Genomic DNA, 15,291 nt, shown 5'->3' with positions numbered 1-15,291 from the left:
TTCAAAAGGTTATAAGAAGAACCACTGCTGTACTGAAGGTCATGCTGTGTGCATAATGTGGTTTAGGGGCCAGGATTGACAAATATTATGTAAGAAAGAGGAAAACATAGTGAGAATAGCCGACATATAAGGCTTGGCGAGGCGTTGTGAGCTTGTAGATCGGCTATTTTCACAATATTTATCTGTGGAGCCAAGTCAAACTAAATGTAATGCCTACAGTTCCAAGTGCTTGTCAGGGTGGGGGGTCCCCAGTTCAAATATGATTATTTTAGGGGGTCTTGGGACCCCTCGCTGTATAATGCTGAGCTGTGTGATATATGTATGTATATATATATATAAATAATGTGTTTCAGGGGTCAGGATTGTGAGGAGGAGAAGAAGGAGAGATTGTGAAGAGGATTGTGAGGAGGAGAAGGATGTACATGTCTGGAGGTGGCGCCCCCTACCCTCTTGGGGGGGAGGAGCTCACAGACGAGGAGAAGGAGGTCATCAACGCGGTCATCGCACGCGCCGCCATGATGGAGGCAGTGGACCAGGAGAGGATCGGGTGAGAGAGACATAATGGCTCAGTGTAGAGGACAGAGTACATGGGTCTGGTCTTCAAGATATACTCAAGGAACCAGGTGCCCATGTACCTGAATCTGACTATACTTCAAAAGATTGAGAAACCAGTGTACTCACATTTTTTACTTAAGTAAAAGTATCAATACCACAATCTAGAAATACTCAGTTTACAAGTAAAAGTCAACATTTACTTGAGTAAAAGTAAAAAAAAGTTTTGGCATCAAAATATACTACCAAAAGTAAAAGAACCCATTTCACAAATTCAATATGTATACACAATTTTTTTAAATAGCAGATCTTGACATCTTGTAGATATATATTTTCAAATAGTTATATAGTATAAATTAGGCTAAAGTGTTTAATGTATGCTTTTTTAAACAATAATCTAAATCTACAAAGTAACTAGTGACTAAAGTTTTCAAATAATTATAGAGAAGTAAAAGTAAAATATTTGCCTCTGAGGTGTAGAAGTATTGGAAATTGGAAATACTCCAGTAAAGTGAAGACACCTCAAATTTGTACTTTTATACAATACTTGAGTACATGTACTCTTTTACTGTGAGAAACACACACAACCACGGGCACAACACCAGAGGGAGCTCCACTCCACAAGGCAAAAAGCACTTATTAAGCCTGTTAATAACTTTATTGTCACATCCCAGGTTTACAGGTTTAGAGGTTATACCTTTTAGCATATCGTTGTTGTCGGGAAGAAGCCTCTTATCTCCATACATTAACTTTCTGTGTTTCTTGGTAAATGAATGCTCTGCGTAAAAACACCACTCACTCAGTCGTTCAGGACTGAATGACAACTCCAGGACCACGGACAGTTCCTCAGCGCTCAGACAAATAAGAGTTTCACCTCACTTTCACCTGTAATTGTGGTGTGACAATAACGATGATTGATTGATTGATTCTGACAGAGCAACCACATTAACAAATCTGACTCTGCACTAATTGTATAGGCCTGTATTACAGTAGCCTGTCATTTTAACCTTTGAATTATATATTTAACATTCGTAAAAACATCTTAAAATGCCGGTGGGATACTGACTAATCTGGATGCGGGGGGGCGGGGGGGGGGTCAGTAAAATCCAATCTTGGGGGTCATTAAATATTATATTAAATATTTCCTTGGAGCCCCACACACACACACCATAAAGAGTATGTTTTTACACGGATGTGAATGTGTTTTCTAGGCGTCTGGCTTCTCGTCTAGACACCATACAGAAGACGGCGTGTGGAGATGGACAGTCCCACTGTCTGCTGTGTGGCCAGTCCTTTGGATCCCGTGGAGTCGTGACAGTCCTTTGTGCCAAATGCAACAAGGTCAGCTGGTACCACAGGCTATATCAGGGGTGATGCAACTTTGATGATGGAGAGGACCACTGTATTTCCACACTCACTCCAGAGGGACACATTGTATATACTGTGTCTCCTTCGTATTTTAACTCACTGACGTTTCACGTATTTTTACCGCTATGGCGCTGGGTGCCAATGACGTGTTTGACGTGTTTTTGAAAAAAAAAAAAAAACATGTTCAGAACCCAAGATATCATCATCTGAAGATGTGCAGCTCCATCCACTCCTTGTTTAACTTAGAACTGAAAAAGGCTGTATCTCGCTTCCTAAGCACTTTTTGTTTTCTGTGAAAAAAAACTCTGGCACTTTTCAGAATGAATTCTGAAATAATTCTGGCAATCCTGGCACTCAATGAGTTAACTTTTTTTGCCATTCTATGTCACACAAAAGTAGCAAAAATAGCAGATCTACAAGCTCAAAACGCGTCGCAGCGCGACGCGTTTTGAGCTTGTACAGTAGATCTGCTATTTTTGCAATTTTTTAATTGGAATCCAGATCCTTTTTTTGTTGCTATTTTTGAAATACATTCAAATACATTATACATAAAAAATACAATAGAAATGTAATACTAGTCATTAAGCTACTAATATGGACTGAAGTAATTAAAGCGGGTCATGTTTGCATGTTTGGAATCATAACAGATGAAATCAATAATATATCACTATTCTGATATTAACCTGCGGGCCGCATTAAGTGAAGGTGGGGGCCAGATGCGGCCCCCGGGGCCGCCAGTTGCCCATGTATGGGCTCATTGGGATATATGTGTATATCGTCTCTGGGGTGAAACCTTTTATGTCCAAGACGTTATGCTTTTATTGCTTCCAGGCTTAAAAATACGGAATATAAATATTGTAGGAAATCTCTATGGGAAAGAATGAATGGGCTTTCTATAGAGACACACGGGCGACTACACATTCACGCCCACTATTGAGACAGCGCTCCCACTGGAGGTCAGGGAGAACGTTGTACTGCAGCTGTCAATGCAATCTATATGAGAGACATTGTAAAATACCGTAATCGCCTTACGTTCTTTTGGATGTTACACTGTTTAGACTGATGATAGGTTCTTGGTTTACCTATGATCCTTACTGAGGCACTAAACCCGTTTACTGTAAATCGCTCTGGATTAAAGGGACATTTCGCCGATTTTGCATCAAACCCCTATTGTCTAGGACCCATAAACATGATCCTGGTGTGTTTGTTGTGTTTTATCTGTATTTTTAGATTTGTATCCATATCCTCAGACATTATGAGTCATTTGACTCATAGTCTCTTCATCTCACCTTATTTCCTGACTACAATGTAGACCACACCCCCACGCAGACTCCCCTCCCCACAAGGAAGGACAGTGCCCCAAAGCATTATGGTCATTGTAGTAATGCAGCAGTCCAGTCAAACCCCAGTCAAACACACTCTATATTTTTCTGGCCATAGGGTGCAAATTTAAAATGTTGCTACTGTTATCTTACTACAAATATTATTAACATTGAGTGACTGTAAGTTCTTCCAGGGGTGAAATGCTCCTTTAAGAGCGTCTGCTAAATGCTTACATTGTAAAATGATCTGTCTGATGCTTGTTTGCAGCACATGTGCAGCAAATGTGGCATCCAGAGCCACAGCCGCTCCTGTCCTGTGTGGCTGTGTAGAATCTGCAGTGAGCACCAAGAGGTGAGACATCCTGTGACACAATCATTCAACACCAACATACAGTGGTTTAAAGTAACTTAAGTACATTTACTCAAGTACCGTACTTAAGTACAATTTTGCGGTACTTTTACTTTGCTGGAGTATTTCCAATTGTCTATACTTTTACTTCTACTCCACTACATCTCAGAGGCAAATATTGTACTTTTACTCCACTATAATTATTTGAAAAATTTAGTTACGAGTTACTTTGCAGATATAAATATATTACATTATAAAACATACATTAACCACTTTAACCCTATTTTATACCAAGGCTATTTGAAAATAGCAGATCTACAAGCTCACAACGCGTCACGATTATAATGGGTTAAATGTCATTGTCCGGGTTCAAACAAGTCCAAATGTTTATTTTATGTCAGAATGTGTTATACATGGTGTTTTGATCAGATTACTGTGATGTGATGTTGTTTTTTTAATCAACACATTTCCACCCAGGTTTAGCCCCTAAATTACATTTAGATGTCACTACAAGACACATTAATCAAGCTTCATTCTGCTGCTCCAGAATGATGTAGAGCAACGTGTTGTGTTGATTTGATTTGATTTGATTAAATTGCTTGCAAACAACACACACATAGAAGGTTAACAAGGCAATCGAGGATAAAGAAACCACAGTAATGTCATAGACTTAATTCCGCTGTGGTCTCCTTACACAAAACAGAAGACATTGACAATTCTTTGATTGAATATTTTATTAGACAGAAATGTAACACAGCACAGATTACAGTCAAACACTTTGTCTACATTTGAAAGGATAACACCAAAAAAGTCCTTGTGGTCTTGTTTCCGTTGGGGTCCTAAGTATTCAATTCATCAACATACTGTATAAGAAATAGCAGCACCAATCATTCAATATCATCACACTATAAAACACTATATTTACAGATACAAACATATCTTTTTTTAAAAGCTGACACAATTTACATCAAATACTATGAAAAACAAGACCAGGAGACCTGGTTCTGCTGAAAAGCATAAATCATTTGGTGTGGAGTTGTTTGTGTATAGGCTAGACCAGCAAACCTTCCAGTCTGATTACATTCACCTGAATAGTCCCCTATGCCTATTTACTTATGCCAGTGCCTGAGCTTAATCTGAATGGCCGGACTTCGCTTGACGTGTGTACAGAGTGTGTGCAGATGTTGAGAAAACAGGTACAAAACATGCCCATGTATGGACAAAAGGGGGACAGACTTTTATGGCTGGGACCTAAGGACAAAGGGGACATGCCCATGTATGGACGAAACAGGTACAGAGCCTCATGTAAGCCATACCCTTTGGGTCTGGCAACAAACACACATTCCTTACATTGGTTGTTCTAACAATAGAGCGTCGCAGTTCCGCCACTTCCTGGTGCCGGAAGTAAATACTCGATGCATTTTTCTCATTGACTTTTACAAAAATATTTATATCAATCAATTTAAGCCTAGAATCAAGCCATCCAGGATCCTGGTGAATCATGACCATAAAACCTTTTTTTCTGTGATTTTTTTAAATTTTATATTTAATGATATTATATACTATATTTAATAAATACCCTTTGTTTTGCCGTTTTCAAAAAAGTTTTTTCACAGAATCAAACGTTTTATGGTCATGATTCACCAGTATCCTGGATAGCTTGATTCTAGGCTTAAATTAATTTATATAAATATCTTTGTAAAAGTCAATGGGAAAAATGCATCGAGTATTTACTTCCGGCACCAGGAAGTGGGCGTGAACTGTGACGCTCTATAGCCTAAAAAGTAAATAAATTAGGAGCTAATAGCATGGTCACTCTGCTACCCTCCCCTCTCAAGTAGCCTTTAGATTTTAGTTCTACCTTTTTTTTATTTTTTATATAATTGTTTTTTATCCCACGATTTTGTAACCCTTATTTTTCACCCGGTGCCAATTTGCTAAGTGATCCTGGGCGCTACACTCCCCCCACCAGCTTAGGGAGGCCAGGGCCGAGCTCATGCCTCCTTCAGTGCATGAGAGCCAACTGACCTTCTTGTCACCTGACAGGGGGGAGTTTCCCTGGTAGGACGTAGCGCGTGGAAGGAACACGTTATTCCAACCAGTTCCTTTCCCCTCCATCAGGCGCATCAGGAGTTATAGTGACCAGGATTACTACATGTTTTTGTGAGGGTATTAACTAGTTCTACCCTTAAAAGAGCTTTTAGCGTGGGGAGTAGTTTGACCTCTCAGTGTTCAGGATGTTCCATTGGAATGCAAAAGAGTTGTGTTGTGTTTTGTCTTATCGTGTTGTGTGGTGTGTTGTGTGGTGTGTTGTGTGGTGTGTTGTGTTGTGAAGATGCTGAAGCGGTCAGGAGCCTGGTTCTTTAAGGGACAGAAGCAGCAGGTGGTGTTGCCCCCCCTCCTCCCACTGTCCAGACCCAGACAGACTGCTTGTGAGTGCAGGCCCGACCCGACCCCACCCGACCCCACTGTCACCCAGGGACCACAGGACACAGGTGCGCGCGCACACACACACACACACGCGCGCACACACACACGCACACACACACACACACACACACACGCACGCACGCACGCACACACACACACACACACACACACACACACACACACACACACACACACACACACACACACACACACACACACACACACACACACACACACACACACACACACACACACACACACACACACACACACACACACTGCACATTACCTAATGATGCATGTTGTTTATACCCATGGCTCTCAAAGTGGGTTCCATGGGGTACCCAGATAAATGTTGGATAGTTAGTAACCAAATGGACCCTTATGTTGCTGTAACTCTGAGAGTGTACAAATGGAACCAAATGGACCCTTACGGGTCCATTTGGTTCCATTTGTACACTCTCAGAGTTACATTGACATAGATTTTACAATAGAAATTACGGTCTAAGTGATATAAATGCCATTAAATGGGGGTCCGTAGCCCTAATGCATGTCAAACTGAGGGTCCTTGAAATTAAAATGGTTGAGAATTACTGCTAGAGCCTTAAAAGATCTTCTCTTATGGGGGGTCCCTGGCATATCTTTTGAAATGGGGGTCCGCGGGCTAATAAGTGTCAATTTGAGGGTCCTTGACATGAAAAAGTTTGAGAACCACTGGTTTATACAAGTGAGTCTCTCTTATCTCTCTTATCTTGTCTTAGTCTCCACAGATGGCAGCGTGGCGCCTCTGCCACAGCGGTCCTGTGAATCCACCGTGACCTCGGTGCCTCGGCCACAGCGGTCCTGTGAATCCACCGTGACCTCGGTGGCGGTGACCCACGGTGACAGCGAGGCCGTCGCTCCACCGCCGGTACGGGATACGGAGGCAACATCGCCCAAAGGGACCGCGCGGGACGCTAAGGCCAACGCCCCGGGTTCCACGCTCCCTCTTAAGAGTACGTTCTAATATGGCAAAAGAGACGATAGATAGAGTGACGAAGGCCTTACATGCATTTCCATTTAACCCTGTAAGACCCGGATTCTTTTCAAGTTGTGATGATTCCTGGCTCTGTGGGGGGTATTTGTATGCAAATATCCTGGCCAATGGCATTGTAAGACTAAACAATAGGACCCAATGAGGATTTAGAGGTGAAAAAATGAAAAAATAAAAAAATAATTTATAGAATACTATACCATACCCGTAGGGTGATATGAGCACCCAAAGTGTGCAGTTTGGCTTATGCGCTGAGAACAGACAGTTTATTAGGGATCGAAAGTGAGTTTGTACTGTGTAGTAGTGTGTACACACACACACACGCACATCCCGTCGTGGAGGCACAGAACACACACAAACACCCCGTCGGCCGTCGCCAACACACACACGCGCACAAACACACACACACACACACACACACACCACGGTACATCCATGCGGCTCGTGGCCCGTCACGAACACACACGGGCGATCATCTCCCCCCCACCCACACACACACCACGGAGGCACGATGCTACCCCCCCGGGTCCCGGCGCAAACACACACACACACACAGAGATCCGTGACTGTGGAAACAGCAGACTTTTTTCGCACACACGACGATTCAGAGGAAGTAACATTATCGTTTTCTCACCGTCAGTTGATGCTTCATATCCATATGAGTCAAACCGTCGAGATCGTTTGTTTATTTTTGGAACACAGTTCTTATTTGACGCGATATTAAACACGTCTATGGGGATTCAGAACGGGGGTGGAAAACCGCGAACCAGGTAGGATGTGTAAATTACGTCAGACTTCGGTGCTCTATTCACATTCATAATAAAATATAGGTTCAAATTATTCGTGAGTTATCTGACTGAACTAGTGATATTGTGTAAAGTCAACAAGATGGTCACAGGTCACCAGTTTCACTGTCTGTAACCCCACCATGCTGGAGGACGAATGAGGCAGACATCTATTGGGATCTGGCTAATGAGATCGCCTCATGAATGACAGAACTGTGCCGTGCTGACAGTATGGTGTTATGGCCGGAGCAAGAACTCCTCCGTTGCAGTTAGAACTGCAGACTCACTCCTAATCTCCTGCTGTAATCTGAAGACTCACCTCTTCACACTTCACACTTTAAAGCCTGTAGGACCTGACCTAGTCTTGACCACTGTGCAGGCTTATGTAATGGTTGAAATGTAATTTAGACAGCATGTTATTCAGACAGATGCCATGTTCATTAGTTGACCTGGTATCCTATAGTTTGTTTAGTTTCAATGTACAGATTCTTTTTTTATTGTTATATTAATGTTTAGACTGATGTTAGCTTGGTTCTTGGTTTACTGTACCTGCACTGTCTCTGTGCATGTGATGTATTACCTCATGTTTTCCGTGCTTACTGTAATTTTTTGATATCTTTTGCTATTCAAAAATAGCAGATCTACAAGCTCATAGCGCGGCACTCGGTGCCGCGCTATGAGCTTGTATATCTGCTATTTTTTAATAGCCAAAGAAATGTAAAATGACAGACATGCGGTCCCGGATTCAATGGTTTAGCGTCTGCTAAATGTCTACATTTTGAACTCCACAGCTGCTGCTCCTCCGGTCATACAGGGCAGATACCCACATAAGGAAGAGACAGCGCCTCCTACAGTCGGGGAGGAGAAAAGACAACCCCTGCTCGGCTCAGTTTCCACTCCAGTACATCCTGTACGCTCCAACATGCCTGCTCCGAGTTTAGAGCCCTGTGTTCGTCCTCCTCCCCCCAACCCCACAGCGCCACCTACAGCCGAGGAGGACGACACCAACTACGACTCGGATGAATCCAGTAAGATTCGTTTCACCAGGGGGTTCTTAAACTTGTTCAGGCTGCGATCATATTTGAACTGAACTGAGGACCCCCCGAAATAATCATATTTGAACTGGGGACCCCCCACAATAATCATATTTGAACTGAACTGGGGACCCCCCCGAAATAATCATATTTGAACTGGGGACCCCCCACAATAATCATATTTGAACTGGGGACCCCCCACAATAATCATATTTGAACTGAACTGGGGACCCCCCGAAATAATCATATTTGAACTGGGGACCCCCCAAAATAATCATATTTGAACTGGGGATCCCCCGAAATAATCATATTTGAACTGAACTGGGGACCCCCCAAAATAATCATATTTGAAGTGGGGACCTCCCACAATAATCATATTTGAAGTGGGGACCCCCCACAATAATCATATTTGAACTGGGGGCCCCCCTCTTTCTTAGGTATTACTTTACAATTTAGCCAATGTTTGACTTTTTTTTTGTATAGTTTGTTGATTACTTTAGACGCAGTAATGGTCTTATTTATTTATTTTCATTTTAGAGGTATTAAAAAGGTCTAAAAAAGTCCTTAAATTGACACTTAACTGAAAAGCTCACAATGTGCTGCATCGTGGCACGTTGTTAAGCTTGTAGATCAGCTTTGTTTTGTTTTGCTAAAGGCTTTAAGTAATTGATAGAATGTGTAGGTTGTTGAACTACAGCACGTTGTTGACCATAATATACTCTTGGGTTCCATTGATTTGGTTATTCTTCGGTTGTGTGTATGTTATTGATTTGGGTGAAAATAAACACATTATTTTGCCCTGTGTGCTCAGAGCTGCAAAAGGTAATTTCCCTCTGGACCTGTGAACGTATCAGACAATGTTTATAACTCCACGTGGAGACCGAGGTTCCAACAAAATGTATAAACAATTTGTGTGAATAAATACCACATTCCTCTGTTCCTCATTTGTGCTTTTCCTTCATTTTGCAGCCAGTCTGGGCTCTCTGGAGTTCAGTCTGCTTTATGAGCAGGAGAAAAACGCCCTGCACTGCTGTATTATCAAAGCCAAGGTACACACACACACACACACACACACACACACACACACACACACACACACACAATTTAGGCATTTAGCAGATGCTCTTAACCCATTAAGGCCTGAGGTTCCGATAGCAAAAATTTGAGTTCAAACATTTCGCTTTAAAATAACATAAATATATTAATTTGCACATATTTTCTCGATTTTTCAAAATTAGCAGATCTACAAGCTCACAGCGCGGCACTCGGTGCCGCGCTGTGAGCTTGTAGATCTGCTATTTTTCAATAGTCAAAGTGTAAAATAATGCTTTTTTTTTTAGCTAAAATCAAAAAATGACACAGATGCGTTCCCGGTCCAAGAGTGATTTTCAGTAAGCAAGGTAAACATGCGCCAAATGCATAGAAATAGTAATCTATAGGATCACAGGTAATTCAAGAACCTATAATCAGTCTATAACAGTATAATATTTATATTTTTTAAATCTGTACATTGAAACTATACAAACTATAGGATGCCAGGTCAACACATGAACTTGGCAACACACACACACACACACACACACTAGCATTACCTGTCCCGTGGGTCACTCTCCATGGTGCTGAAGCTCCTCTATCAGCGGTCGGGCTCCATCATGTCATGTGATCCTTTGTGAATGTTTCAGAGCCTGAAGCCAATGGACTCCAATGGACTGGCTGATCCCTATGTGAAGCTACACCTCCTACCTGGAGCCAGCAAGGTATTGTTACATCTATTATTGTCTCCGCCAGGAGACTATTGTTTTCGTTCTCGTCCTTCCGTGTGTCCACCAAGCTAACATTGGTCAAGCATCACGTGACACGTGACAGTATGTTGAAAGGGTGTGCTTTGATTGGCTAGCGGAGACGCATGACGAAATAGGGCCAAGCTAACATGTTCTAATCCTTAGATGTTCTAATCTATGGCTATAGGGTATGGGTCATCATGGGTCATGGCCTATAGACAGAGTATCCATCATTTCATCCATCATCCATCACAGAACATTTCTAGAAAACTATGGTTAAAGATAGGGTAAGTGATTCCCTTTGGTTAAAATAGCACAGGTCTGCTGGCGGAGACTTGTGCTCCGAGGAGCACATTTTCTAGTTATTATTATTATTATTATTATTATATATACAGTATATTTTTTGCTTGCCTCCCCAATGTAGTCGTTATGCCAATTAATTCCTCCCCACACACATGTCTGTGTTGTCACTGCTGTCTTATCCTACTGACTCACCTAATGTACCAGAGCCTTCATCCTACTCCTCCCGCCCAACACTCCCTGCTGACCCCCCCCCAGCCCGTAGGATAACGTGCAGTGACTATTATCTCCCTCCCCCCCGCCTGGCTTCCCTCTCCCGAACACGGGCCAATTGTGTTTGTGTAGACGCTCAACAAAGCCGTATGCACCGCGGTGGATTGGAACCCACCACCTCCGCACTGGTGGGCAGTGACTTTACCACTGCACTTACCATAAACTAGCCTGGTAAACCCCCCTCCCTCGGAAATCTCATTTGCATTTGATTTCAGGAAGGAGGTCTGGGATCGCGCAGGGAGTAAAACTGCCCGAACACTGCGTGTTCAGACCAATCAGCGGCTGCTAGGGGCGGGATCATCCAATCACCTGCCTAGTAGCTTGAAAAAAAGAAAAACCTCTCTGTCATGGATTCTGCTTACGGAGTCTCAGATGGAAGTAGGCTGTGAAACAAATGTGTGTCGCAAGCTTCTTCCATTTGACGGTGTCAGGTTAACCATAAACCAAACTCGTTGGAAAATGCGTCGGCCAATATTTCACATCAAATTATACATTTTGGTGATTCATACAGAAAATCGATTCCTTGTTTCGTAAAAGATTATTAGGTCGCTTTATTGCCTCATGTACATGTCAATTTGGAGTCCCGTAGTTGTTTAAAAGCAGGTGCGTAGGTGACCAGCAGTAGATGACATCAAAAATAAAAGATACAGTACAGCCACTCACACGTTCAAGAGAATGTGTCACCCCGCTCTGACAGCCGGTATAACAGCTGGCGTCCTGATGAAAGCTCCAGAGGGTGGAGATGACACTGTGACAGCAGAGGTGGTCCCTGACCTCTCTGTGACCCCATAATATCAATATCAGCAACAAGAACATTTACACCTTTTCATGAAGACAATTCATTCATGTTGCCAGGAGAAACATGACCTCGGATGAGGAGAGGAATGCCTCATTCATAGAGGTTGATGCTTTTATTCGCGGTGAAACATCGACCTTGTTCTTGATAAGAAAATGTTTTTATCAGTATGTAATATGTCATGTCCTGTGTGGATGTATACTCATGGCACACCTAGTGGACACTCTGGGAGTAGTCCAACTAGTCGAGGATTTTAAAACAAATATTATTGTTATTATTATTATATATATTTATTTATCTTATAAATCAGGGCAGTTTATCTGCAGCAGATATGCAGCTGTGGGCCCTGAAACAATTGTTCTCTTAATATACATCAATGGGTAATTGATAAATTGTTGTATACTGATGCTGTGCCTTCAGTTTGGGGGGGGTCTCAAACAGCACACATCACTCCTTAAAGGACTAGACCACTTTGGTAGAGGTTTGTGTTGCGTAGTCACTTTACAATGATGTAACTCCAAAGGTGGACAAATCTAAAATAATTGCTTCATTGATTAGAAATTGATCATTCTAAAATATGCTCCTAGTTGACTTACATTGTACGGTGAAACAGCTCTAAAAGTCACTCTTTTAGCACATAAACGGACACAGACAAAGTTGATTCAGACAATATAGAACATCTCACTCTTTTAACTATTAATGAAATGTTGTTGATTCTGCTCTTTTCTTCTTTGCCTTTCACTCACTAAAACATTGTGACATGTTCTGACCAGTCAGATCAATGTTGTAGTAATGAGAGACGTATCTTTCTAATTTACCCCACTTACTGAACTGCATGGGTCTTCAACAGGGGGTCCGGGACCCCTAGGGTGTCCTCAGAGGTACTGCAGGGGGGCCGTCAAATCTTTGTGATAGGAACCTTTTCTTTACATTAACCACTTCAACCCTAGCATCTCTATTTGTGAGGAGAAGTTAAGCCAAAAATAGCAGATCTTTGGCTATTTTTGGTGTAAAGGAAAAAAGAGCAGACCAAGTACAGAGCCAAAGGTCAAGTTGACTAAATATTGACGGTTAAATGTCTGAAAATACACATTAACATAAATCCAACACTGATCATATAGGGCTGTCAGACCAGTCTGTAAATCTATAGCTATGAAATCTATGGACAAGTTTAATCTGCAACACAATCTTATACAATATAGTGGGGGTACTTGACCGTAGGTATTTGACCGTTTCAACAGTATTCTGTTGGCCTGGGAAACGTTGAAGACGGTGTTGATTTTGACAGCAAATTTTGATTTAGTTTTAGTCATAGTCTTTTGAATAAAATTCCATTTAGTTTCAGTCATATTTTAGTCATCTGAAATGTTTCAGTTTTTGTCTAGTTTTAGTTGACTAAATATCATAAAATTATAGTCGACTAAATCTACAGTTCATTTAGTCGACTATAATGTATGTTGGCGGTGCCTTGATGCCGTCGTAATGGCTAATTTTACACTTGGTTGCATGCTGAAAAACTACAAGCTCTACAATCTCTCACAGCGCGACGCGTTGTGAGCTTGTAGATCTTGTAGATCTACAAGCTTGTAGATCTCCTCTAGTCCCTCACTAACATTTTAGTCTAGTTTGTATTTGTTGACGAAATTGTCAATAGATTTAGTCTTACACTGTACTGTAGTTTTAGTCATCATAACTTTGTTTTTATTTAGTTTTCGTCAGTGAGAAAAGGTAGTGGACGAACATGTTTCGTCATAGTTTTAGTCAACAAAATCAACACTGGTTGAAGACCCCTGCTGTGCTGTCATTTTATTTTTGTTTGTTTTTTCCTTCAGGCTAACAAGCTCCGCACCAAGACCCTGAAGACCACCCTCAACCCCGTGTGGAACGAGACGCTGATCTACCACGGCATCACGGACGAGGAAATGACACGCAAGAGTCTACGGTACGAACGAACAGCTCTAGACTCGAACCTCTGAGTCCCTCTGTCTGTATGTCAGCTATCTGAACCTCTGGGTCCTCTGTCTGTATGTCAGCTATCAGAACCTCTGAGTCCTCTCTGTATGTCAGCTATCTGAACCTCTGAGTCCTCTGTATGTCAGCTATCTGAACCTCTGAGTCCTCTGTATGTCAGCTATCTGAACCTCTGAGTCCCTCTGTATGTCAGCTATCAAAACCTCTGGGTCCTCTGTCTGTATGTCAGCTATCAGAACCTCTGAGTCCCTCTGTATGTCAGCTATCAGAACCTCTGGGTCCTCTGTATGTCAGCTATCAGAACCTCTGGGTCCTCTGTATGTCAGCTATCAGTGGCACGTTACTAAGGAAGTGTATTAAGTCAGTAGTTCTCAAACTTTTTCATGTCAAGGACCCCCAAATCCAAAATGTATTTGGCCGCGCGGACCCCTTGTAAACAATCCAAAACATATCACTGCGCTCAAGAAAAAATCATCTTCCCTCTGTTCTGGGGAAAGTAAAAAATATTACAGTAATGTATTAGTAATAGGTTGCTTCCCAGTGTTTAGTTTTAAATCACTAAGCTCTGCCTCTCCTCAGGCTTTCAGTGAGTGATGAAGATAAGTTCTTCTCTCCTCAGGCTCTCAGTGAGTGATGAAGATAAGTTCTTCTCTCCTCAGGCTCTCAGTCAGTGATGAAGATAAGTTCTTCTCTCCTCAGGCTCTCAGTGAGTGATGAAGATAAGTTCTTCTCTCCTCAGGCTCTCAGTCAGTGATGAAGATAAGTTCTTCTCTCCTCAGGCTCTCAGTGAGTGATGAAGATAAGTTCTTCTCTCCTCAGGCTCTCAGTCAGTGATGAAGATAAGTTCTTCTCTCCTCAGGCTCTCAGTGAGTGATGAAGATAAGTTCTTCTCTCCTCAGGCTCTCAGTGAGTGATGAAGATAAGTTCTTCTCTCCTCAGGCTCTCAGTGAGTGATGAAGATAAGTTCTTCTCTCCTCAGGCTCTCAGTGAGTGATGAAGATAAGTTCTTCTCTCCTCAGGCTCTCAGTGAGTGATGAAGATAAGTTCTTCTCTCCTCAGGCTCTCAGTCAGTGATGAAGATAAGTTCTTCTCTCCTCAGGCTCTCAGTCAGTGATGAAGATAAGTTCTTCTCTCCTCAGGCTCTCAGTCAGTGATGAAGATAAGTTCTTCTCTCCTCAGGCTCTCAGTCAGTGATGAAGATAAGTTCTTCTCTCCTCAGGCTCTCAGTCAGTGATGAAGATAAGTTTGGTCACAATGAGTTCATCGGAGAGACCCGCGTGGCCCTGAAGAAACTCAC

The 15,291-nt window shown here is 42.2% G+C and overlaps 1 protein-coding gene across 1 annotated transcript in view; it reads left to right on the top strand.

The window, feature by feature from the left end:
- Positions 1–416: 416 nt before the first annotated feature.
- Positions 417–15,291, top strand: part of LOC311037329 (rabphilin-3A-like) — a gene marked incomplete at both ends in the record, with an annotated part of 20,760 nt that continues 5,885 nt past the window's right edge. Inside the window, 10 exons of the mRNA XM_084046456.1 lie at positions 417–547; positions 1,764–1,893; positions 3,511–3,594; positions 5,927–6,086; positions 6,783–7,016; positions 8,631–8,867; positions 9,843–9,922; positions 10,556–10,630; positions 13,856–13,965; positions 15,214–15,291. The exon at positions 15,214–15,291 is cut by the window's right edge and continues 49 nt beyond it. Coding sequence (XP_083902582.1) covers positions 417–547; positions 1,764–1,893; positions 3,511–3,594; positions 5,927–6,086; positions 6,783–7,016; positions 8,631–8,867; positions 9,843–9,922; positions 10,556–10,630; positions 13,856–13,965; positions 15,214–15,291 — 1,319 coding nt within the window. The remainder of the gene's footprint in view (positions 548–1,763; positions 1,894–3,510; positions 3,595–5,926; positions 6,087–6,782; positions 7,017–8,630; positions 8,868–9,842; positions 9,923–10,555; positions 10,631–13,855; positions 13,966–15,213) is intronic.

The sequence above is a fragment of the Gymnoscopelus microlampas genome, assembly GCF_963454915.1.
Source record: "Gymnoscopelus microlampas genome assembly, chromosome: 21".
Taxonomy (NCBI): Eukaryota; Metazoa; Chordata; class Actinopteri; order Myctophiformes; family Myctophidae; genus Gymnoscopelus; species Gymnoscopelus microlampas.
The sequence above is the reverse complement of the archived record's forward strand: the minus strand, read 5'-3'. Positions and strand labels throughout refer to the sequence as shown.